Raw genomic sequence first — 26,472 nt, forward strand, 5'->3', positions numbered from 1 at the left:
GTGATTATTTTAATGATGCGTGTAACCTCCCCCAACTCCCAATTCCATACGCTACTACTATTTTTAGCTATGATATTTTTTTTCTAATTTTTATTTTCTTTCTTTCTTTAATTTTATTATCATTCTTTTTCCTATCACACTCTTAGCTATACTCTTTTCTTACACTTTCACTTTTTCTTTTTCTTTTTGCTTTTCTCTTTCCTTTTCTAGTTTTCTGAGGATCTTCATTTTTGTTCTTTTACAATACAAGTCTTTTTTGGTCCAAGTGTTCTAAGTGGATTGTATATTTCTCATTGCCAAATCACCTTTATACTTTTAGGTCTCTAATGTATCTTAGCTCGGAATAAATTGGGTTTATTTATTTGTCTATACATCAAATTATTCCATAAATGCATACCAATTATCCCATATACAAAAGTTTTGATACGCTTTGTCCTCGTTCAGTGAAATTATGTCGTATACAATTTGTATAATTATATTTAATCAAACGTACCAAAGACTTTTTTTTCTTTATATTATTTACTAACTATACATAAATTTTTTAATGTGAATTTATGTCAAAATTTTTAGTAAAAAAGCAAATTAAAATAGTTCGTGTGTGTGTGTATTATATGTGGCTGAAGAATGTGTAATTGCAAAAAAAAAGGTTCTATCATGTCATCTAATTATTTTTTTTTATGATTTTCAATTGTCCTTTTTCCCCTGAATATATGTGTAGATTATATTTATAATTTTTTTTATAAAATAAAGATATTTTAATTTTACAAAATAAACATTTGCATATAATTTTTAAGAATATAATATTGAATTACTATCAAAACAATATTAAACTATTTAAGTTTATCTACAAGTTTGCATGCAAACGTTTGCACATGAGATTAACCCTAGGCCTAAGATAATGCTTCTCACGCATCCTCCCATTAAGTTTGAGAGTATTTTTTACCAATTTGAACCTTTAGTTTTATGCCTTCATAAAAGATGATTTTATAGGAAACATGGGAAAGCTCATGGATAAACTGAATAGGAAGGTCATTTTTTTTTCTTTGGGTGACCACTAAATAAAATAAGAGAAGAGGAAAAAAGTCTCTCATGTTTATAATATTATATATCCTATTAAAAAGTAAAAATGAATCTGTTTAAAAGTATTTTATATTTGAAAAGAATTTTAAAAAAGAATAATGCACTCTAAAACAAAATTAAAATAGTGTAACAAAAAAATAGAAAGAAAATGCATTTTATGGCAATGGGCAGCAGTTATACTTGTAATAAATAGCTTAAAAAACGACTGTGGAAAAGTTTGTCATTTGTTAGGCTTAAGACAAAAGAATACTTAATCAGAGTTTTTTTTAGTGCATCATCATGCGAACAAAATACATAATGATGTTATCATAAGACAATGTCTCATGGATGCGTCATTAATTACTCTTTCCATAATTGTACAATGTCCTTTTTTTAATTTGGGAAAAAAGTCTTTTTCAGGTTTGATACAATAATTCATTTTATCTTTATTTTTTAAATAATAACTCATTTTATCTTTATTTTTTAAATAATAATCCATTTCATCTCTATTTTTAACACAATAATCTAAAATATATTTCCGTGAATTTAAGATAGTTTACTTTCTAATTCATTTAGGGTAAAATAGGATTTTTAGTTAAATAAATGTAAACCATTTTAAAATAAAAATATCAACAGTAATAAATAACATCTGACTTTTTGTATAAATTTAAAATTTAAGAATAACTTAATAAAATATATATGTGTTTGTGTTCATTAAATTTTTTTAGTGAAGTCAATTAAATTTTTTATTATATAATAATAATAGTAATTATTATTACTATTGTTGTTGTTATTGTTATTGTTGTTTCAATCAAGAATCACTGTCTATATCAAGGTAAAAAATAAGCTAAAAAATTAAAAAAAAATTGCACATTGTATGCAATGTATTTTATTATATGGTACTTTTAAATTTGTGTTTTTATATCTTTATTGTGTATTTTATTAAGGAAGTGAAAGAGTTTGTGTTTGCTTTTGGTAGAATAACAGTATTGATTGATTATTTATTTATTTATTTATATTGACCATATTAAAGTCAATGACAAGTAAAAAAATAAAAAAAATACTCTAGTGCCAATAAAAATATATTTTTTTATTTGTCCTAAATATACATTTTACATATTATTTTCTATTGTTATTTTTTATTCATTATGTTATTCTTAAATTTTAAATTTAAACAGAAAGGTAGATTCTTTTAATTGTGTTTTAAAATAGTTTATATATCCTCATTTAAAAATCTTAATTTGGCCTTAATGAATTATACGGTATATTGACGGTAAATTAATGAAAGGGTGTTTTGGGCTATTGTTTAAAAAGTAAGGATGAAATGAGTTATTATCTAAATAGTAAAGATGAAATAGACGGTTACATCACATCTTAGTAACGCAAAGGGCATTTTCCCTTTTTTTTGCTTAAAAACTTATCATAATTAAAGAAATTTTTTAAAGAATATATATGAATGCTTCTAATGCATTTAAAAAAGTACATACATACATACATACATACATACATACATACATACATACATATATATATTGAATTACTGTTGCTTTAGAAGTTTTGTAAAACTTGTAAATTAAAAGAGAGAGAGAGAGAGATAAACAAAAATTTTGATCTTGTACTTAGTTCTACTTACCTTTTTAAGATCTTATGTTATGAATACCTATGATTAATATTAATTATATATTATTTTCTATTCAATAACTACCGATCACCATATTATAAAAAAGCTCTGCACAAAACTTAATCCAACACTAATTCCAAATCGTGGAAACAAACCGTATATGATCCATGACAGGTACACTGATCCAGCTGTTCAAAAGATTTTCCAGAGTTTGTTAGGGAAAAAAATGAAAAAGAAAAAAGGTTAACTATGAGGCTTGAGCGCAACCCCCAAAACAAATTTTTATGAACGAATATTGCTCAATAAAAGTGAACAAATCAAGGAACTGCCTCATCAGCTTTCTTCTACTTTTGCATAAATCTTTTTAAAAAGCAAAAAAATGAACATAAAATTAAATGGTGAAGTTAAATTTGATTTATATTATCATATATGCACGGATTCTCTCTCTCTATATATATATAAGTTTTCAAAGTAAAGCTATATATCTTGGGTTTTAACTTAAGTGGAGAATAAAATAAAGAATATGGATTTTATAGTAATATACTTCGTGAAAGGAATTTGAGTGAGTGAATGAAAGAGAGAAGAGAACAAATGCCACCGAATTCAACAAATCCATTCACAACTTTTTGAATATCTTTTAAATAAAAATTAAATTTTATGAGATTTTTAATCTCAAAATAATATCTGTAATTTTCTCTAGCTATTCCAATGGCCTATAAAAAGCCTAGCTTCTTTGTTTGCAACTCGGTTTCAGAGAGCTTCTGGAAACCACACCTAGCTATCTCTTTCTCTCAAAACCATTTTTTTATTTTATTTCGTGCATGAAATATTTTCTTAAAACTCTTTTCCAATAAAATATCAACCTCAAAACTTCTCTCAAAATTTTCATATTCCTCCATCTATGTTGATGTTTCTTTGTTTTGTGCTTTCTAATGGTTTTTTAGGCTTCAAACATAAAAGTCATACAACAAGAGTTCGATAATAAATCTTTATCTTGGCTTTTAACTTCTCCCGAAAGTGCTTATCTTCTAGCAATCAGAAAAGTAAAAAGAAGCTGAAAAATGGCCGGAAATGAGTGGATAAATGGGTACTTGGAAGCAATATTGGATGCGGGAAGTGGCAAAACAAAAATGAATGACGGGAAATTCAAGCTTTCCAAGTTCGAAGAAACTAAGCAAAAAGAAGGCCAATTGTTTAGTCCCACAAAGTACTTTGTTGAAGAAGTTATTAATAGCTTTGATGAATCTGATCTCCATAGGACTTGGGTCAAGGTTAGTATAGTAATTAATTAGCTTTCTCTCGTTAATGTTATTTTTTAATAATATATATATTTATAAGAAGTTAAACAGAACAAATCATTTTTCTATATGCAAAAGTAATAAACATATCCAACATTTTTTTGCTGTGATATTACGGTTAAATTTAATTTTTTATCTATATAATTTTTTGTATGATTGTTTATACGAGAGTTAGTTTACTTCTATAAAATGTGATCATTTGTTTTTTTGTTTTTGGTCTTAAAGTATGTGTAAGTATGTATTCAAAATCTCTAATCATGTTGAGAGTTAAAGAATCTTTATTGAAAAAGAATGAAGGAATAAGTTATATTATAATTTCTAAGAATTTAATCAAATGATTTTCAAATAATTTTATTTAATCAGCCACCTAAATTTAAATTTTAGGAGACAAGGGACTAACATAATTTGTGTTTCACATCCCATACTTTAAAAACAATAACAATAATAATAATTATTAAAAGTCATATTATAAAATAATAAATAACAACAAAAGGAAATAAAAATAGGGAATGAGAATATATCCCAAATCCAATACTTTTTTGTGTGGCAGTGTTTGCAAGTACAAGATTGGCTGATCTCTTTTGATAGGACCCTTGACAACAATTGGTTCTTAAGGGTCCACATGATATTAATTAATTTATTTTCTTCTTGTTGGTGAAACTAAAAGTTCAAAAAAAATTATTATTATTACAATCGATTATCGGTTGAACAAGTGAAGATTATATACATGATTAAATTGTGTCTATCAGCATTAATTACAGACATGGGTCTCAATGATAACTCTCTAATACTTTTGTATTCATTTGATAAATTTTACAATCCTCGAGGAATTTTGATGAAATTCTTCTAAATTTAATTACTGACTTGTAACTAAATATAAAATTAACATTAAAGAACAATCATAGTGATCCACAATAATAGCATTATAAACATGTCTAACACAACTAAGATCATCTCCTCATTAATTGATTTTATTTAATTTTATAAAATTTAAATTTAGTGAAAAAAAAGAAAAAGAAAAAGAGAAATGAAAATGAGAAACTTGTGAATGAAGTAATGAATGAAGGTGCATGAATGAATGTGAATGTTTTCTTTTGCAGGTAATAGCAACAAGGAATACTCGTGAAAGGAGTAACAGGCTTGAGAATATGTGCTGGCGCATTTGGCATCTTGCCCGTAAAAAGAAACAAGTATATCACTTTCCTTCCAATTTTCAACCTAAAGTTCTTTTTTTTTTTCGTATTTTCTCCTTCACTTTTTTTATTTTCAACTTTTAACTAATGAAAGATACATTTATGTTTAATCTAAAATAGAATTTTTAAATTGGATAAAAATTCTAATATGGCTCTTTTGGCATTTTGTCTTTTACATTCGTGATATGAGCAGGTAGAATTTGGCTCCGTCTAAAAATTTGTAAACCAAACCTGAACTGATTTGTAGAAATGTGTGTTTTTAAGTTGATTTTCTATGTATATTTTAATTTTAATTCAATTGTACCATTAAAAAAACAAATTAAACCGAGTTATCAATTTACTCAATCGGTGAACCCTGGTACATGAAATTGGTGGACGTAAGAATTTTATCTAGAGGAAGCTTAGAACAAATTTAACTAAAATATTTTGAAAAAGTTAATATATGCCGAAAACATTTTTGCGTATTTTTATCTTTAATTTATTTGGTATGTGCTAAAACGGTGAATTTTTGGGATACCTTTGTAAATTTAAAACTGTAAGACGGATAATTGTGTTTTCAAACAATAAAAGCCGGATAATTGAGTTAATTCAATAAATATTGGAATTGGGCATAGTTTTAAAAAGCCCAGAACGATTGAATATGTTGATGATAAGGACCTAAATCTAAAAGGGTGTTAAAATTGAAATCGGGTCAAACTTGAAACAATATAGAAGCCCAGAAGAGACTTATGGGTCCTAATTGGGTTTGGCCGTGCATTAAATGTCACATACATATATTAGAACACCTAGCCTAATGTCGAAATTTTTTACTTTATCCACACAATTCATTATAGTTTGATTTTTAGAACCAAAATTATGAGATATATACTCTCACCAGGGATGTGAGGTATCACGAGTCACGGACATCTCTAGCATAAGCTTATTCTTTTTCCCCCTAAATTTATGTATGAAGGGAGAAGTGTTAAAAGATTAAAATTTATTAATTAAATGCATTCACTACTGAATTTTGCTTACATTTTTGTACTTCTAAATACGTATAATAAATGTGAAGTAATAATATGCAGAGGGTTGCATTAATATTGGCATGTTAAAGAAAGACTATGATATCGTTACAAGCTGCATTGTGGAAACGTTAATAAAACGATAATAGAGCAACCATATTTATTCATTAAAATGTTTACTCCTTGGATTACAAAGATAAATATGGTTGGATTTATGTTCGCAGATTGCATGGGAGGATGCACAGAGGCTTGCGAAGAGGCGGCTCGAGCGCGAGCAAGGTCGTAATGATGCCGCCGATGACCTTTCCGAGCTATCTGAAGGGGAGAAGGAGAAGGGGGATTCAATAAATGCTTCAGAATCTCTCAAGGAAATTCCTAGAATCAATTCCGATATGCAAATTTGGTCTGAGGATGATAAGTCTAGCAGGAACCTTTACATTGTCTTGATCAGGTAGCTTAAGACATTTAATACTAATATTGGCATTTGAGTTTACCACTTATCTTCAATAATTTTTATAATAATTTGTTACCTCCTAAGTCAGAACTTGCACATAAATTTTTTATCATTTATCTAAAACCTTAAAAGCCGTAAAGTGTCAGTCGACCTAACAGGAAGCATTTATCTAAATAGTTGTATAATTTTGTGTCTCGTGCTTAATCCACAAAAGCTCATTCCACATTAAGAAACTTCTTTAGATGTGTCTTCCAACTAATGTTTATTACATTCTCATCTTGTTTGCTTGCTTGCTCAAAGCTTTTGGATCAAACGATTTCAAAATATCTTACCAATTTTTTTTTCTTTTAAAAAAAAATTGCCTTAACTGCTATAATAATTAGAATATAGACTTCACTCTCAAGTTTAAATTTTCTTGTAGCATGCATGGATTGGTGCGTGGAGACAATATGGAAATTGGAAGAGATTCTGATACCGGTGGTCAGGTAGTTTATGTTACACAGACTCCATTTATTTTTTACTAAATGCAAAAATAAAAATATGGGCATTACTTAAAAACTAGATGAGTCTCATACACTCGATAAAAGAGAGTGGGGAAAAAAAAAGTCTTAAGTGGGAGGGTGTAAAATATTTCTATTACAAATACTTGAGTACATTTTTGTTGCAATTTTCAGGTGAAATATGTTGTTGAACTTGCCCGAGCCTTAGCCAACACAGAGGGTGTGTATCGAGTGGATCTTCTTACAAGACAAATTGCCTCACCGGAAGTAGATTCTAGCTATGGTGAACCGAACGAGATGTTATCATGCCCGTCGGACGGCACCGGCAGTTGCGGTGCCTATATTATCCGCATCCCATGTGGCGCACGCGATAAGTAATTGCTTCATTCATTTTGAGTTAGGAGAACGAGAGGATCCGAATTTATGTTATAAACTCTGTACTGATCCAGATAAAAACGTTTTTGGTGCAGGTACATAGCGAAAGAGTCACTTTGGCCGTACATTCATGAGTTTGTTGACGGTGCTCTAAACCACATTGTCAACATGGCAAGGGCAATAGGTGAACAAGTCAATGGAGGAAAACCAACGTGGCCATATGTGATTCACGGCCACTATGCGGATGCCGGAGAGGTGGCGGCACACCTGTCCGGTGCCTTGAATGTGCCGATGGTGCTGACAGGGCACTCATTGGGGCGGAATAAGTTCGAGCAATTGCTGAAACAAGGCAGGCTTCCTAAGGACATAAATGCATCCTACAAGATAATGAGGAGGATTGAGGCAGAGGAGTTGGGACTGGATGCCTCTGAGATGGTGGTCACTAGCACAAGGCAAGAGATAGAAATGCAATGGGGCTTGTATGACGGGTTTGATCTCAAGTTGGAGAGGAAGCTTAGGGTTCGAAGACAGCGTGGAGTGAGCTGCTTCGGACGATTCATGCCAAGGATGGTGGTATGATCAAAATCCTAGCCTTTTGAATTTCCTCAGCCTTAAGTAACGAATCACTTGAGTTTTTAAGCAAATAAACTAAACTATGGCCAGAAAAGATTTGTTCTGATGGAGAAAAAAAAAATTACAGCATAAAGTAATTATTCTCAACAACTAAGCTTCAAGCCACAGGCATATTGCAACCTCTGAACCAAAAGTAGATCACTTCAATGAATTTGCTAAGATATGATAAACAGAGTCACCTTTAGGCTTAGGCACCCGGCTAGATGCCATGAACCCACCTATGCTAAGCCGTGCTGCTAGTTATTTGCATATGGCATCAAATCTCAGATTCAGATACCTGCATTTTATAAAAGAGGAAGAATCTACAGTTTATAATCCACACTAGTAAGCAATGCTCTGGATTTTGTATTTTATGATAATGAAATGCGAGCTCACATGCTATTGATGCAAATATTCAATCAGGTTATACCCCCAGGCATGGACTTCAGCTATGTTACAACACAAGACACAATGGGGGGTGATACTGACCTGAAGTCATTAATTGGCAATGATAGAACTCAAAGCAAAAGGAATCTCCCTCCAATGTGGTCTGAGGTCAAACATCTTTCTCTTCAACAAACTAAGATCTCTCTTTCTCGAATTTTTGTTCCATAAATGATCCTAAATGACATGAACTGCCCTGGTACATTAAAAGAAATTACTTGAATCCTATCCCATTCTCTAATCTGACATTGCATCACAGGTGATGCGCTTTTTCACAAATCCTCACAAGCCAACTATACTTGCATTGTCCCGTCCTGACCCCAAGAAAAATGTCACCACATTGCTCAAGGCTTTTGGGGAATGCCAGCCCCTCAGAGAACTAGCTAACATGGTAAAAAGATGTCTCAATTCAGAAAGGGCTATAACAAAATTGTCAAAATTGCTGACTGATTCTTTATCACTGTTGATGCAGACACTAATACTGGGAAACAGAGATGACATTGAAGACATGTCTAATAGCAGCTCAGTTGTTCTTACAACAGTACTCAAGCTCATTGACAAGTATGACTTGTATGGTCAGGTGGCCTATCCTAAGCATCATAAACAATCCGACGTTCCCGATATCTATCGTCTGGCTGCAAAAACAAAGGTATTTTGCATCTACTAATTGAGCATGTGGTCACCTAAATTAGCTTACTCATATAATATTCATTTATCTAAGTTATTCTAAAATGGCACAGCCTCCACCTGTGGTACATTGTCATAGGTCCAATCAACAACTTACATTAGGTCTTACAATCCTTATAATGCTGTCTCCATCAATACAACTTCAGATGATAAAGTTATCAACAACATATCAGCTTGGTTACTATCTAGAAGTTAGAGAAAAGACACATATTAACACCTTTTTCTTCCCTGCAACATTAAATCTGCTAACAGTAATACTTCTATGGTGGCTTTGTCTCTTGAAGGGGGTTTTCATCAATCCGGCCCTTGTGGAACCATTCGGTCTCACGATCATAGAGGTAAGATTCAGTGTTCTATTCTCAGAAAGCTTACATGGACAACAACTTCCACTAAGCAGTCTTAGGAATCTTTCGAAAAGAGTAATTACAGAACTGCACTTCTAAAGCATCAAAATTCAGCATTTAAGCCAAAAGTTTTAACAATTCCATTCATTCTGAATTACATTCAACTGTATGTCTTTGCAGGCAGCTGCATATGGTTTACCAGTTGTTGCCACAAAAAATGGTGGACCCGTTGACATTCTGAAGGTTCTGAATTTCTCACTCTGTAGAAGCATGTGTCAGTATAAAAAAGCATGCGTTGCTGAAAACTATGCAGAATTTAGAGTTATTTCACCTAAACTCAGTAATTTAATTCTTCCAAAATCCTTGCAGAAAAATCTTATATGAGCCACTAAAATCTCTATAGAATTTTGACCATCCATGATACTGCATTTGCCCACATTAACCGTCCATCTATACTCTAGTTAAATTTCGAAGTAGAAACATGTTCACTAAATACACTAAATTAGCCGATGAAAGGTATTATTCCATCTATATTTTAACCCCAAAATGTCCTAGTCTGTAGGTCAGTTTTTTTAACTGGCCTAAACTTCTTCCTATATAGAATTTCAGCATGCCCTTTGGATCCACTAGTCTATTATAATCTTCATACTGGACTTGCTAGTATAATATTCTACCAAACTAACTGTAACAGAGGAATCTGTTTTACTAGGCACTTAACAATGGTCTCCTAGTCGATCCACATGATCAGAATGCCATAGCAGACGCTCTTCTAAAGCTGCTTGCTGACAAAAACATGTGGAGTGAATGCCGAAAAAATGGCCTCAAGAATATTCACCGTTTTTCATGGCCAGAACACTGCCGTAACTACCTCTCCCATGTAGAACACAGCAGGAATCGCCACCCAAACTCCCATCTCGAGATCATGACAATTCCTGGAGAACCGTTGAGTGACTCTCTAAGAGATGTTGAGGACTTCTCTTTGAGATTCTCCATGGAAGGAGACTTCAAGCTTAATGCAGAGCTAGATGCAGTAACAAGACAGAAAAACCTCATAGAGGCCATCACCCAAAAGGCTTCTTTCAATGGAAATGCCAGTGTCACTCACAGTCCTGGTAGAAGGCAGATGCTAATTGTAATAGCTGCTGATTGCTATGATAGTGATGGCAATACCACAGAGACCTTTCAAGCAACAATTAAGAATGTGATGAAAGCAGCAGGATTGAGTTTAGGCTTGGGCAGGGTGGGGTTCATACTAGTAACTGGATCAAGTTTAGGAGAGACTATGGAAGCAATCAGACGTTGCACAGTAAATATTGAGGATTTTGATGCAATTGTTTGCAATAGTGGAAGTGAATTATATTTTCCATGGAGAGACATGGTAGCTGATGGGGACTATGAAGCTCATGTGGAATACAGATGGCCAGGGGAGAATGTGAGGTCTGTGGTCCCAAGGGTTGCCAGGGCAGAAGATGGGGCAGAGGATGACATCGTTGGGTTTGTGGATGCAAGCAGTTCCAGATGCCAATCTTATAGCATAAAACCAGGAGCAGAGGTAAGATACTTATGACAATGTATAACCTTGATAGAGATGCAATTTAATCTTTAATAAACCTAATGATGAATACAACTTACAATGGACAGACCCGAAAAGTAGACAATATTCGTCAAAGGCTTCGGATGCGAGGTTTCCGATGCAACCTTGTCTACACACGTGCAGGATCAAGGTTAAATGTGGTACCATTATTTGCATCAAGAATACAAGCTCTCAGGTTTGACCTCTTTCAACTAGAAATTATTTTTGCATGCAGAACATTCAGTAAGATTTATCTGTTATAGCGAAGTGGAAACTAAAACCAACTCAAAATTGAATGCTTGTGTGTGTGATGCAGGTATCTATCAATAAGGTGGGGAATAGATCTTTCGAAAATGGTTGTTTTTGTGGGTGAAAAAGGAGACACAGACTATGAAGACCTGCTGGTCGGCCTCCACAAGACCCTAATTCTAAGAGGTTCCGTAATGTATGGAAGTGAGAAACTTCTTCACGGTGAAGATGCTTTCAAAAGAGAAGATGTAGTCCCACCGGACAGCCCTAACATCGCCTACATAGAGGAAAGTTATGAGCCTCTGGATTTGTCTGCAGCTTTGAAGGCTATTAAGATCAAGTGACTGCTACCTTTAATTTCCTTTCCTTTTTAATAATTTCGTGTGCATATATTTTCATTGATAATGCAAACGCAAGAATATAATTACCATATATAGGAGAATACACATATCTACTTCCCAGAAATTCCAATTGTACGATAAAACATATACTTTTAAACTTGCAAGGGTGGTAAATTACATGCATTGATTTCCAGTCTGATTCTTTAAGTTAGTGGGAAAGGAACTCGAATGGATATACTCAAGTACTCATGCGCCATTTAAGTAATCATAATGTACCACTATGCATGCCTATTCAATTATGATCAATTCTGTTAATTTTTCAATTTTATTAATTATACATGTAGCACTGCAAAAAATGTGCCTGCAATAAGTAGGTAACTGTAAGAGACTCGGAAGCAAATTTTCATATCTACATCCAAGAGATATACATTTTTATAATGCAGAATCATATATTTGACAAAAAAATATTCTGCTTGAACAAGAGAAAGTTTCACCACTTTTACCTTATGACATCATCGTGTATTAGTCTTTTAACCAGGAACATAAAGCAAAAGACAGCTAAAATTATTTCCAACAAGAAACCACTTCAAAAGCTAAAACACGCTTGGTAACAACAAAAATAATCAGTTATAATAATTCCTATCAGATTCATATCAAATCGTTAGTTCAGAAGACTCAATATTATGTTCCACTGCACAACCTATCACCTGTATGGTGAGTTGTGTACTCTAGCCAACCACTGATTTCATTTTTAATCCTCGAGATCTCCAAGGTTCATGTGAATCGTGCTCTTTTATGCAGAAAGAGACACTTTCACTTTGTATTCCTGTCCACAAGCACATTTGATCACATGAGAAATTCCCTGCCAGAAGCAAAGAAATCATCAATTAGAAGGTAAATGTTCATTGTGAAATTTAATAAGAGAGAAAAAAGAAAGGAATAAAATACAATAAAACCGAAAAGCAAATACAAATACTAGATTGAGATGGTTTCTAGTAGCTCAAAGGGACACAATCACTAACTTTCCAATTGCCATTGATTTTCTCAATCATAACTTTTATTAGAAACAGAGTGCATGCGACAGCTAAATGCTTGCTGTTGCCATCTAGTAAGGACGCTTCTGTAAACATTGCTTTGGCTACAGCTAAAGGTCATTCTCAGGTGAAGTAAATTATAAAGAGCCTCATTTTTTAATAACAGAAAGCATAAGTGGATAACCATATTCACCTCTAGTTTCTCAATTTGATGCTGCAGAGACTGCAGATATTCAGCTTCTCCAGCTATATCTGATAGAAGAGTTCCATGTTCCTCTTCCAGAGTCTTTATATCCATTTCCATTAGCTCTGGCTATAATTTTCCACAAATTAAATAACTCAAAAATAAGTATTCTATATAAGAGCATATAAAGTAGAATACACTAGAGCCACAACTCACCACACACCCAATGATATAACTTCAAACCATAGCATTTAACTCCGTTTTTCTGGGTAGTGAAGAACACAGTCGTTTGTGGATATTTTTTCATTCTAAATTAATCATCTATGCACTGCTTAATTAAACAACAAGCCCAATCATGTATGCATGAACACGCAGGAATGTACATGAATAAGTTTATCTGTTAATGGGTATAGACACGTTAAACTTGTTTGCCCTGCTCTTCACTTGCTCAACTGACTCCTTTATCTGAAACCACAACTAAGATTCATGAACACATATTTAAGATATAAAATCAAAACAAACAATGTATAAATATAGCCCTTTGAAGAACTATTTTTTGACTGATGGAAACCAGATATATCTATAGACAGTTTCATTTGCATATTTTCACAACTACAAGAAGCAGATTCATTTGCATATTTTCACAACTATAAGAAGCAGAAAACATTAAAATTGTAATAAAGTTGTCCCAATATGTAATGTAGTCCAAAATGCAAAGGCAGTCACAAATTGAATTGTGGAAGAATTTTCCATCTACTCTCACGGCAAAACAAATGCATATATTAGCTATCAAGGTTTTAAAACTATTTCCATTCAACTCAAATAAGTGCATTTACAATTAACTTTCATAAAATCAAAATTGAATTTACAAACAACTGAAATGATGATTGGAAGGAAACAATTTAACTTTTTGCAGAGCAGTTGGCGAAGATTTAAGACAACAATTTAACAAATTGAAATCAAATAAAGTAATGCAGTCTTTCTATAAGCAAGTAGTGCTTCCACAGAAGTCAGCATATGTTCCATTGACCAAAATAGAAAAGAAAAATAAATTCAGGAAAAAGTCTTGTTTGAATTAGTAACCTTGTTGTTGTCTGAAACAAGTTTAGATTTCATCTGTGCAATTCTTTCAAGATTGACTTTGGCTGAGTCCAACCTGGCCATCAGGTTGTTCCTTGCTTCATTCCCCTGTTTTCACAATAATTATTTAGAACATTGCCAAGGCCGCATATATTAAGGACTATTGGCAAAATCTATTACCATATTGTTGATTAAGAGATGGTTGTCAATGCCACTCTTTCCTGCAAGAGAATTATGACATGAGGCCAAAGTGCTAATTCCTTTTGGTTAATAAACGATTCAGATTAGTGATGTTTGCCTAGAAGAACCAGAATTCTTCAAGAATATATTCTGGGAGTTGTATGTTACACCTTTGGGATGAAAATTTTTGGTAATAATCTTTCCTTACTTCTCTTCTTTATTTCTTTCCCCCACATTTCATAACTTGGCAACATATTCAGAAGATTCCAATTTAAAAAACCCTCTCTATGCCTGCCTGTGCAAGGCCTAAACCCTGGATTAGATTTCAGGGGTTGAGAGTCCATGTGCTAGGCCTAAACAAGGAAGAGTAGTAAAAAATGTTGTTCCATGAATGCATATGTTTTTAACTGAAAAGACCTTAAAGATTTCCTTGCCACCTGACAGATGGATAAACCTTCCTAAATTGCTACTAAGAAATGATATTTTCATTTTAATTGACAAAATTTTCTTCATCAAGAAAAATAACTCAGACAGATCAGGTGCACTAGTGATGCCTAAATTTTGCTGAGGAATAAACTCCAGTCAGAATCTTTAGTAAGATCATGCTTTTGTTGTTTCTGAAGAGACCATCAAGCCTCCCTTACACTTAAATCTACCGAAAAACTGACATATATGAAATAAAAGTTGCAAACAACATATATATTACTCCACTCTTCCAAAATAACCCATCTTTCCCATTATTAGTCCAAAGTAGCTGACTGTGATCAATAACCAACAAAACAAATAGTTGGAACTACTCTTTTCTAACAACTGAAAAGAATTTTAATGATCAAATCTCACCATTTTATCAAGGAAGAAGTGCGTAATTCAAAGATGTAATGAGTGTGCCTCACAATTTGTATAATGTCAATGTGAAGCAAGAGATTAAGAGAACGAAAGTACGTTTCTACACATATGGACATGAGTGTGAGAGAGCTTGTTTGTGTTTGCAAAATAAAGATGAGTATAACTTAGCGTTTCTTAGAACAATTGCAGCATATTTCAATTAACAGAACATGTCTAATAGATAAAGATTTTATACTGTGATTCCTCATGAACTTAAGTAATTAAGGAAAACTTATCCTTAATGACCACCCAGAAATAAGGTATGATAAAAAAATTTTAAAAAAAAAGTCTGAGTATGACCTTCAGTTTCAGCAATTTGCACACAAATTTTATCCTTGACCTGCATGATTCAAGTTATCAGAGTCATGAAAATGTTATCTGCACAAAAGTTTGAGATTCTTAAAACAGTTAAAGAGAAAGAAATAGCAAAAACGAAGACGCACAAGCAATAGCAAGTCAGCAACCATAAAGCTCAAACACTCTTACATAATTGTTAGTTAAAGATTGCAAATACAAAGAGCATCATGACAAGAATTCACTGGAAGAAAGAAGAAAGTAGGAAGATCTAAATATCTTCAGTACGATTAAAAAAAAAAAAATACAGAACAAATTTTGTAGGAACTCATACCAAGCTTTTAGTTTATGAGAATAAAAAATATGAGGGGGTTTCTTAAACTTCCAAAAACTGCACACATACACACAAAAGCAGCAATTTTACATGCCTGTTAATTATATAACATTGGGAATATTTGTTTGAGAACACAGCTTCATTTGTGAACAATTTCTTTTGTTAACAGCCAAAATTGTAGCTGTGGTGTTTAATTCCTCCTGTCATCACACTCAGGCAATGCAAATGGTCAAGACAACCACAAAAACTTAGTGGAAAGCTCCTTAAGCAATCTAAAAGGATATTCAACAACCATTAGTTAAGCTATTTGTTTCCTGGAGCTAGCTAGCATGTCCAGTTTGGCTCTTAAACACAGATGAAAGATTGACTTATCATAAATGTGGGGAGCCAATAGTGTAACAACCAAAACCCAACTGTATGCCTAGCACATAACGGAGCCAGAGTGAATCCAAAACCACCATCAAAGTCTCAGAATTACATCTTTCTTATGTATGTGGTCTATATGATATCTTCAAAATTCAACCAACAAAAATTATTCCCAAGTAAAATACCACAAAAGATCATTTACTTTCATATTTCAAAAGATCATTTGCTTTCATATCCATGATCTTTCTTATATAATGCACGAAAAAATACATTGAAGAAAAATTAAATTAAATAAACAAAGATTTAGCAAGAAATTACCATGGGCCCCCCAACTTTTCTTGTCATGCAAAATTTGACCCAGTCCTATCAAGACATAAAGGAGATAGTTGACCGCAAATTGAAGTATTAAACTAGAACAACAAATGAAGATTATTTTGGGAACCTAACCTGTTGTAGCTGTAACTTTTTACCGATATCTTCTGTAACCTTGTTATAGTAAGTGCTGTTACAGCCAAACAAATTAAGGAGATAATAATCCATAGTATTTGGTAGACTTCAATCAATGCAATTTGATTTCGTGAATTACCTTTTCTCAACAAGTTTTGATGATATGCTGACTCTTTCTTGTGTGATAAGCTCTAACGTCTGTATGTCCAAAAAGAGTAGGAACAAGATCAAGAAAACAGAAAAAGTTGGAAGTACATGTTTCTTTGACTAATCATGAATATCTATTTTTCATTTACTTGGAAGAGTACGTGATAACCCTCAAAAGCTAACAACCTCTACCATGACATGGCCTGTATAATGCCAGAAGCCATGTCTAAAATTCAATGTTCTCTTAAACGTTTGCCACCAACCCTCATGATGCATCACAAAGTCAAACCTACACAGATGAAAGGCCCATAATTTTGACACCTTTTTTTCCCTTAAAAGAAGACATTCCTTTCAAAATTCACCATACCATTAAGTCTATTATTTATACAATTGATCAACTCTCAAAGACCAGCAAGGCAACAATTAGACGGAACACCAGAGTAAAAACCAAATAGCAAACAATACGAGAAAACAATGAAATCAGCTCACACTTTTGCTTACTTGAGGATATCTATGATAATATGTCTATTAACTTGCCCATTTCCCTCTAAAATAGGTAACAGTACAAAACCATATTATTTATGGCAGAAAAAAGTTAATATGTTTTCCTCAAAAGTAATTTTAATTTTAAACCTTTTACTCTTTTGCCTACGAGTGGCATCTCAAAACAGTAGCAATCTATAACTGTAGCTTCCACCAAAGTTGGCATAGAATTTGCTTTTTTTGTTTTGATTATATTTTACAAATATAATGCAGTTAAAACTACAAACAGCAGCTTAAAGCATAAAATTCACCTTGATTCCAAACATACCCTAAGAAATAGTCTTTCTAACTTACTTTACACAGTACAATTAAATTTAGAATCATGAGTACCTGGCTAAGGGTGGATGAATCAGACTCGAGAGAGGCAATTTTCCTTTGTTTTTCCAATATCTGAGCACATATTTGACCCTTTTCCATTGTCATCTTCTCAGCATCTTCTTTAAATTTCTTTGTTTCAGTTTTTGCTGCAAAGTATGAAAAAACGTTCATAAATACAAACAATGACTATAACAAAAAGCTTCTTCCATAAGAACTACTGTGTCTAAGATATGATAAATTCAAAATTTTGAAATGCTGAAAAGAAGGACTAAAATTGTCCTTAAAATAGCTATCCACTTCCAAGATCATTAAAATTACTTTCAACTAGCCAAAAGCAAGGTTTTCTTCAATTTCTAGCGTTCACTTAAAATACACAAAATATCTTCAGGATTAAAAAGCACTGGAAAAATTATTTAGGAAAAAGTGCTTTTTTATGAAGCAGCAAATAAGTGCTTTTTAGTTTTCCTAAACCCTAATCATAAAAGCACTTTCAACCAAACCAGTTTTCAAAAACAAAAAGTAATACCACAACTACTGCATACACTTCATAAAAGAATAAAAACAATTTTTAAGAATCACTTTCAAAGTAAACGAGAAACCGGAGAAGGACAGAGAGTGAACCCGAAACGAGGTCGTTTTCCAGGGACTGAATAGTGGAGATCTGCGTTTGCTCTTCAACAGAGACCTTAGCTGCTTGGTCTTCCACATCTATTTTCCAAACATACATTCGAATAATTCAACATTTCAATTTCAATTCAAGGTAGATTTAAAAGCAAGAGAAAGAGAGGTACCGTTCATTTGAGAGCGAAGAGTCTTCATGTACTGCAAATACTCCTCCATTGTTTGTGATTTTTAGATCGAAAATGGAAATGAATATTCAATGATTTTGAAAGAATTTTGAAAGAGACAGAAAGAGCGAGTGAAGAAGAAGAAGAAGAAGACGACGAAGGGGGGTGTGTTTCGCGGTCTTAATTTGAATTTTGAACGATTTATTTAAAGGGGCTGGTAATTTATTAGTATTAATTTTTAAATCATTTAATTAATATTATACAAAAAAATTATTTATTCAAGTATCTTATCATTACATTTCTTCAAAAGAAAAAGATACGATAAATTTATTTTAAAAAATAAATGGAGTATTGAGAAATGAGAAGAAAAAAGGTTAAATATTGAATAATAAAAATAAAATAAAAATAGCAAGTATTACCATTTTTTATTAACGAATTTAGTTCAATTTGATTTTTAAAAAAAATAATTGAACGAAATTCTATAATATGATCCAATTTTCATTTGATTTCAAGAAATTGGATTGATTAAAATTGAATCGACTGGTTTAGATGGATTAATTTAAATTTGAACGCTATAATAATTGTCGAAAAAAATCCTATTACTATTTAAATGAACTGTATACAATTTAAATACTCTAATTTAATGGTACATAAATTTTGTTACAACTTCTGTACAAATATATTAGAAAAATATTGACCTTGAATGATGGTGGTTGTGGTTGTGCCATTGTATTGTATTAATATATTATAATATCATGTTTGGCTTCATCACTTGTTGTATTAGAATAAGATTTTAATACGGCAATACCTGTGTAAACTAATCCCGCGGAGTTGGGGCTTATCTTATACAGGTTTGTTGCAATCTTAAAAAAAAATTAAAAAAAAAGAAAAGAAAATTGAAGAACTAGTAGACAACAATTCCCTAACACCTCAGACCCACTGATTAAACCAGCATCTGCTCCCTAGCCACTTCGAAGTAACAATTTAACCAGCCCCTTTGTCTTGGGGTAGGGGTAGACATGAACCCACAACCCATGGATTTACCTAAACTCAAACTAAATTAAACGGTTTGGATTGGGTAAATTATGAAAATGGGTTAAATGTGAATTTTATATAAAAAATCATTTCATTGTGGGTTGAGTATGGTTTACCCATGGACCATGAACAAAACTCCAACACCCCAACTTATCAAATGAAATAAATAAAAACAAAAACAAATAAGTGAAAAGTCATTATTAAATTGTTCACAGCGTGATCAATTGTTAACAATTAGAAAAGGAAAGCAACATGTAAAAACAAATATGAATTAAATAAATGCTATTGTAAATATTTAAATGAGATGAAACTGGTGTTTGATGAAATGAAATCTTTTTTTTTAATTTATGAAATCATATTATACTTACATAATTACCGTTTTTATGTTTCTAACAGTAATAAGAAAAACACCAAATCTATATTGTTGTTTTCGTATTTAAATCAAGAAAAATTATAGTAATAATGCTAAGATGGTTTTTGAGGGCATAGTTACCTATCCCACTGGAAGGAAATAATTAATAATTATGAGAAGTGATATTTCCACTAATAAAATATTATTGTGACAAAAATTATAAAGCCTTATTATAAATAAAATTAACATTTTGTGCGCTATATTGATATTGTAGCATAAATAATACTCCGCTTTTTATTTTGATGAGATTTATTGACATTGATCCTCCATCCTGAAATTCATGAGCAATCAACCTATTGAAAAAAAAAATCATTTGATAGAAAATTATCATCTCAATAATTATAAGTCAAAGGATACATTTTTTTTAGTTAAAGAAATTTTATTATTTTAACTAAATGGCACTCACATAAGTTGTTTTCTTTCTTTCTTTGAATTTACCTGTTGATGTCATGTTTGTGGAAATTTATTATTAGAGTTTACGTTCTTATTTATTGAAAATTAATGGTTTTTGTGATTAAACTTTATTTTAATTTTCTAGTATTCTTTAATTTAAGGATTAAGTTATTGTAAAATTTATTATTTATAATTTTTATCCACTATATTTTTTTCATATTTTAGTATAAATTTAATAATTAATAAAAATTAATTTTTATAATTTTTATATAATTAAATTTATCAAAATAAAAAATATTTTGATAATAAAATTCAAACTAAACTCAAATAGGTTGGTTTGAGTTGAGTTAAAAAATATTTGGGTTAATTTGGGTTGAACCCAAATTTTTATGATTTGGTTTGGGTTAACTTAAAACTCAATCCAAACCAATCAATGCCCACCCCTATCTTGGGCAACATCATCACTAGTTGAGCAATAGTTGGTCGCCTCTGATAATGATGGAGGTAGGTTGTTGTAAATAGTGATGAGATTGTTGATGATGATAATGATAAATAATGAAATTGAGGTGCCCTAATTTAAAAGTTATAATTATTATAATTTTAAAATAAAAATTAATTGTGTATAATAAATATAATTATTTAATAATAACTTAATAAAAATAATAAATATATTATAAAATTTTCTTCATACAAATATGAAATTAAATTAACTTAATTTTTAAGTTACAGTAGTTAATATTTAATAAATACTAGCTCAACTTCCACCATTGTAACCTTTTTTTTCATAATAAAAAATAATCAAGAGCAATCAAATTGTAACACCCAATTTTTCATTATTTTGTTTTGTTTTATTGGAATTTCTAAATGGCATTTATTAATAAGGATTATTCATGGGGTAATTTTGGAAAAGACTTACTTTTCCAAATTTAATAGGGTTTTTTAAGACTCCCCATAAATTTATATTTTTCCCCCTTCCATAACCCTAAGTCCACAATGTTTCTTCTTTTTCTCTACTGCTCATTATGCTATTACCCAAACCCTAGGATTCAAACATTTGTTTAGGAGAGAATCAAAGTGATTGGTAAGTTTATTCTATGTATTCTCTGTATTCTCCACAAGTTTTCCAAACCCTCTATCTAGGGTTTGAATTAGCATAATTTTAGATTATTACAGATCATAATACATGATTTAGGATGTGTTTAGGTTATGCTTAGGGCTCTTATTTATTGTGAGTCTTGTTAATAAATCTTTGGTGCATTAAGCACGCTGGACAAATCTAGACAGCATGAGTATCTCGAATTTAAACATATATTTTCTGAACGATTTTTCTTAAGAATTTTATCTTTTTGAAAACTAGACATGTAGGGCTTATTGAGTAAATTTTGTTTCATAAGATTTGACTTTATTTTCAGTTTTATATGGATTTTCGAAACTGACACTATCGTACTGGAAAACTATGATTCCACCAATGCGACCAGATTCACAAAATTATTTGTACTACCAAATGAACTCGAAAAATTCTGAAATTTTATATAGAAGTTAATATATGTGTCTAGTATTTCCAATTTTAATTGCATAATTATTCGATTAATATATGATTTTATAAAAATCTCAGAACCCATTCTGTTCAGTTAAGGTACTGTGAAAGAATTTCGAATTTGTCAAGAAATAAATAGTTTTGAAAATGTTTTTGGTATCGGATCCTCTTAAAAATTTTACATGAGATACCCATGGATGTCCAGAATAGTTGCATAGAATATTATGTCATTCTGATTTTAGATTAAGAGTTAAAATTCTGAGGATAAAGTTTGTACGGGTCTGAATAAGAAAACCAGATTCTTAAAATAAGTTCGTAATAGTTCTATCTTATATTTGTTTAAGGTGTTGGAGGTCTTTGAGGCTCTTAGAGGCTTTGAGGTATGTTGAATCAATTCTTTTATTGAGGTAAGTAACTCCATTTCTAATGTACTGGATATGTATGATTATTTTGATATTATTATTAGTGTTTTCATGTTACTTAAAGATTACTTGAGTTTCATAACAAAATCAGTTTATATAAATGTTTTCAAATCTAAATTCTTTTAACAAAATATTTTATTATTATTTTTAAATACGTAATTTATTTTGTTATTTGATTACTTTTCATAATTTTGTTTATAAAATATTTTGCAAGCCTAAATTACTGTTATGGACATTTATGAATTTGATATGAATGTTTTGTGCACATGTATGATTTAAATTATTTATGATTGTGCAGGCACAAAACATAATTTGAATTATCAAAAGGTGGTCCCCTTACAATTATAAATCATTTAAATCGTACATGTGCACAAAAAATGCATATCAAATTCATAAATGTTTATAACAGTAATTTAGGCTTACAAAATATTTTATAAATAAAATCATAAAAGGTAATTAAATAACAAAATAAATTACATATTTAAAAAAATTTATAAAAGATTTTGTTAAAATAATTTAGATTTGAAAACATTTACATAAACTAATTTTGTTATGAAAATCAGTTAATCTTTAAGTAATATGAAAACACTTATAATAATGTCAAAATAATCATACATATCGAGTACATTAGGAATGAAGTACTTACCTCAATAAAAGAATTGCTTTAACACTACTCAAAGCTTCGAAGAGCCTCAAATACTTCTAACACCTTAAATAAATACAAGATATAACTATTAAGAACTTATTATAAGAATCTAATTTTTTAATTCATACCCATACAAACTTGATTCTTAAAATTTTAACTCTTAATCTAAAAATCATAATGACATAATATTCTACAGAACTATTATGGACATCCATGGGTACCTCATGTAAAATTTTTAAGAGGATCTGATACCAAAAATATTTTCAAAAAACAGTTTCATAGTATCTTAATTGAACAGATCGAGTTCTGAGATTTTTATAAAATTAGATACTAATCGGAAAATTATGAAATTAAAACTGAAAATACTAGACACATATATTAACTTCTATATAAAATTTCAGAATGTTTTGAGTTCATTTGGTAGTACAAATAATTTTGTGAATCTAGTTGCCTTGGTGGAATCATAGTTTTCCAATGCAATAATGTCAGTTTCAAAAATACATATAAAACTGAAAACAAAGTTAAATTTTATGAAACAAAATTTACTCAATAAGCCCTACATGTCTAGTTTTAAAAAAGATACAGTTCTTAAGAAAAATCATTCAGAAAATATATATTTAATTTGAGATAGTCATACTATCCAGATTTGTTCGGTGTGCTTAATGCACTAAAAATTGATTAACAAGACTCACAATAAATCAGAGCTCTAAACATAACCTAAACACATCCTAAATCATGTATTATGATCTGTAACAATCTAAAATCATGCTAACTCAAATCTTAGATAGAGTGATTAGAAAACTTGTGGAAAATAAGGAGAGTAAACTTACCAATCACTTTAATTCTCTCCTAAATAAATGTTTGAATCATAAGATTTGGGTAAGAGCGCAATAAGCAGTAGAGAAAAAAAAAAGAAATGTCGTAGTCTTAGGGTTATAGAAGAGGAAAAAATATAAATTTATAGGGAGTCTTAAAAAATTATATTAAATTTTAAAAAATAATTTTTTAAAAAATTATCCTGTAAATAATCCTTATTAATAAAGAAAATAATATCATTTTTAAATTCCAATAAAACAAAACAAAATAATAAAAATTTGGGCCTTACACAAATAATCTCGCGCGTAATTGTCCATTGATGGACATCCTTCGGGAGTGGGTCCCTGCTCAGTGTCAATGGCACAACGACAACCACCATCATCATGAGATCAGCATTCGGCATGGCTTCTTTTACTTCATCACATTCCATGACCGTGAGTATCAGAGCCGATCCTTTTTACTACTCTAGCATAAACTGCCGGATCGGCGATGTAAGTTTCAAGTTCCGGCGGGAAAAATTGATAGTTCTCGAGAATGAGATTGAATGTAGCTTTGATTTCTCACTCAATTTTCTCAATTTCCTTGAAAGATGTATTTTTCTTTTCTTCTTCCGTTTCAACTGCTGCTGCTGCATTAAGCTTAACCATCGGTTTACGGGATTCAAGTTCTTCCAAAGCAGCCTCTTCTTTCCTTCGTGTTTCCACCAATAGTTTTTAATACATCATTTATGGCTGCGTTTCCACTTCTTCTCTGTCGTTCCACTTTCTCTTTCTGTAACAAAACAAGCGAACCACCGCGCCTCTCCTTTTACAGACAAAGGTGATTTCCTAGTTTAAATTGGAAACCAAACTAAACCCAATTTGGAAATCTTATTGCTAGTTGGATTCGAAAGTAACCTTTTGAAAGCAAAACTCTATAGGTGTACTTGCAACGGATGTGCGTCTCAGAAGTATAATTTATAGAGAGCTATTCGAGCAAGGTTGTTGGTAAAATGTCCTTTTTTTATTTATAACTGATTTTTAAGTATTTATATTTAAATAAAAAATAATTTTATATGATTTTTATTTAGATGTATGATTTTTATTTGAATGAAAAATAAATATTATATTTTAAAAATATTTTTAAAAATATATTTATTTCTTATCTTAAAAATTTAATAATTTCTATTTTGATTTACAAAGACATAACTACTAAATAATTATGTTTAAAATTTTTGTTTATAAAAATAAAAAATATTCATATTTAGATATTAAAAAATAAATATATTATTTACTATTAAGGCTTTTTTTTATATACACTTATATATTATAATCTTAATATTTACAATCCGAAATCTGTCGGGATCCTACCCCAATGTGGGGAGCCAATTAACTCTCATTTTACAGGGAGGCAAGTCCTAACGATGACCCTACGTTGGGACTTGAACCCATGCCCTCAAGGTTGTTGAGGGCATGGGCACACCAATGGGCTTGTAGCCCAGTGGCAAGGCTTGTTTAAATTTTAGATAAAAAATAATAACACTACCTAAGCTAAAAATTGATGAGTGTGTATTTAATTTAAATAAATAAATATAAACTTTTGTGTATTAACATTAAAAAACATAGCTCTTCTGTAATATTACTCTAATGTATAGTTTTTTTTTTCTTAAAAAAGAAATAATATATATGGTTTATTATTTCAATGTTTCACAAAATATGGAATTCATATAATGGGTTTTTTATTTAAATATCCTCAATTTACCCTTAAATGCCAAATTTATATCCTATTACATACATATACCTCATGAAGATAGGAAAAGTAAAAAATAACCTTAAAAAAACTAAGAATTCACATTTTTCTTCCCCCCATGGCTTCTCTTTTTCGGGCTTCTCTCACCATTCTCTATTTTTCTTCTCAACATTTCCCTCTTTATTTTCTTCTCTTCTCACCATTTTCCCTCTTTGACAGTTTCCTTCTATCTCTCCATTTCATTATTTGACAATTTCCTTACTTGACTTTAGCTCCAACACAAAGGTTTTTGATAAAAATAAACAGTTAAGAAGGTGTATTATCAAGGTATGTTTGAAATACATTCTATTTATATGGTTAGGTTTTGATTTCATTTCATTATAAGTGTACTTGCTAATGATTTATGAATTTTAGTAGTACATTATTCATTTTTTGTGCTTGCACACACACACTATTTCACAGAATGTAGAGATTTAAGATTATATTTAAGTTATGAGTGATTGAAGAATCAATGCAGGAAGAAGTCGGGTAAATCGAGAATTTAATCGAGTAAGAATTAGAGATAAGTAAGTCAAGTATATGGTCGGGTAAGAAGTCGAGTAAGAATATTAAATGAGTCGAGTAAGCATATTAAATAAGTTGAGTATATGGTCCGGAAAGAAGTCGAGTAAGAATATTAAATGAGTCGAGTAAGCATATTAAATAAGTCGAGTATTAAGGGTCAAGTAATAAGTAAAAGTCAAGTAATTTTTTTGAACAAGTCGAGTAAGATTTATGTAATTTTTAAAGAGGTCGAGTATTAAGTCAGGTAATACATTGAGTCGAGTATTAATATTTTTAAAGAAGTCGAGTATGGAGTCTGGTAAGTTGAGCATTCAGTCGAGCAAGAAGTGAAGACAATTGAATATGTCGATTATCTAGTCGAGTATAAAATTGGGTATGAAGTCTGGTAAGTTGAGCATTTAGTCGAGTAAGAAGTGAAAGCAATTGAATAAGTCGAGTATCTAGTCGAGTAAAAAGTCAGGTATGAAGTTTGGTAAGTTGAGCATTCAGTCGAGTAAAAAGTAAATGCATTGAATAAGTCGAGTATTAAGTCGAGTAATGTTTTAAATAAGTTAGGTAAATGTCAAGT

At 31.0% G+C, this 26,472-nt stretch overlaps 2 protein-coding genes across 5 annotated transcripts; one reads left to right on the top strand and one right to left on the bottom strand.

The window, feature by feature from the left end:
* The first annotated feature begins 3,280 nt into the window (after nucleotides 1-3,280).
* Nucleotides 3,281-11,944, top strand: LOC102624502 (sucrose-phosphate synthase 4). Of its 2 annotated transcripts, none has more exons than XM_025098592.2 (14): nucleotides 3,281-3,951; nucleotides 5,079-5,168; nucleotides 6,397-6,623; nucleotides 7,048-7,111; nucleotides 7,301-7,500; nucleotides 7,597-8,074; nucleotides 8,537-8,668; nucleotides 8,817-8,948; nucleotides 9,030-9,206; nucleotides 9,529-9,663; nucleotides 9,769-9,831; nucleotides 10,298-11,140; nucleotides 11,230-11,357; nucleotides 11,478-11,944. In XM_025098592.2, the coding sequence occupies exons 1-14, from the start codon at nucleotides 3,742-3,744 to the stop codon at nucleotides 11,752-11,754; spliced, it is 3,156 nt and encodes a 1,051-aa protein (XP_024954360.2). In that variant the 5' UTR covers nucleotides 3,281-3,741; the 3' UTR covers nucleotides 11,755-11,944. The 2 variants fall into 2 exon arrangements, with proteins under 2 accessions (XP_024954360.2, XP_006478341.2); XM_006478278.4 differs by having other exon boundaries at nucleotides 3,285-3,951; nucleotides 9,529-9,582.
* A 350-nt stretch (nucleotides 11,945-12,294) lies between these two features.
* Nucleotides 12,295-18,522, bottom strand: LOC102624775 (uncharacterized). 3 transcript variants are annotated; one of them, XM_025098593.2, is made up of 12 exons: nucleotides 18,355-18,522; nucleotides 18,185-18,271; nucleotides 17,576-17,709; nucleotides 16,695-16,753; nucleotides 16,556-16,610; nucleotides 16,427-16,471; nucleotides 15,415-15,454; nucleotides 14,230-14,270; nucleotides 14,053-14,157; nucleotides 13,387-13,434; nucleotides 12,979-13,098; nucleotides 12,295-12,577 (listed from the first exon to the last, which is right to left on the bottom strand). In XM_025098593.2, the coding sequence occupies exons 1-12, from the start codon at nucleotides 18,401-18,403 to the stop codon at nucleotides 12,545-12,547; spliced, it is 816 nt and encodes a 271-aa protein (XP_024954361.2). In that variant the 5' UTR covers nucleotides 18,404-18,522; the 3' UTR covers nucleotides 12,295-12,544. The 3 variants fall into 3 exon arrangements, with proteins under 3 accessions (XP_024954361.2, XP_006478342.2, XP_024954362.2); XM_006478279.4 differs by having other exon boundaries at nucleotides 12,295-12,613; XM_025098594.2 differs by lacking the exon at nucleotides 13,387-13,434 and having other exon boundaries at nucleotides 12,295-12,613.
* Between the last annotated feature and the right edge of the window lie 7,950 nt (nucleotides 18,523-26,472).

The sequence above is a fragment of the Citrus sinensis genome, chromosome 3 (assembly GCF_022201045.2).
Source record: "Citrus sinensis cultivar Valencia sweet orange chromosome 3, DVS_A1.0, whole genome shotgun sequence".
In the NCBI taxonomy this organism is placed as follows: domain Eukaryota; kingdom Viridiplantae; phylum Streptophyta; class Magnoliopsida; order Sapindales; family Rutaceae; genus Citrus; species Citrus sinensis.

What these genes read in the sequence shown, in the direction of transcription:
- LOC102624502 (XM_025098592.2), top strand. Translation starts at nt 3,742, where the DNA reads ATGGCCGGAAATGAGTGGATAAATGGGTACTTGGAAGCAATATTGGAT. An exon ending in TCCATAGGACTTGGGTCAAG is followed by an intron (nt 3,952 to 5,078) that starts GTTAGTATAGTA and finishes TTTCTTTTGCAG; the next exon opens with GTAATAGCAACAAGGAATAC. An exon ending in TTAGGAATCTTTCGAAAAGA is followed by an intron (nt 9,664 to 9,768) that starts GTAATTACAGAA and finishes ATGTCTTTGCAG; the next exon opens with GCAGCTGCATATGGTTTACC.
- LOC102624775 (XM_006478279.4), bottom strand. Translation starts at nt 18,403, where the DNA reads ATGGAGGAGTATTTGCAGTACATGAAGACTCTTCGCTCTCAAATGAAC. An exon ending in GCAAATTGCTGAAACTGAAG is followed by an intron (nt 14,271 to 15,414) that starts GTCATACTCAGA and finishes ATTCTCTTGCAG; the next exon opens with GAAAGAGTGGCATTGACAAC. An exon ending in TTGTTTCAGACAACAACAAG is followed by an intron (nt 13,435 to 14,052) that starts GTTACTAATTCA and finishes TTGTGGTTTCAG; the next exon opens with ATAAAGGAGTCAGTTGAGCA.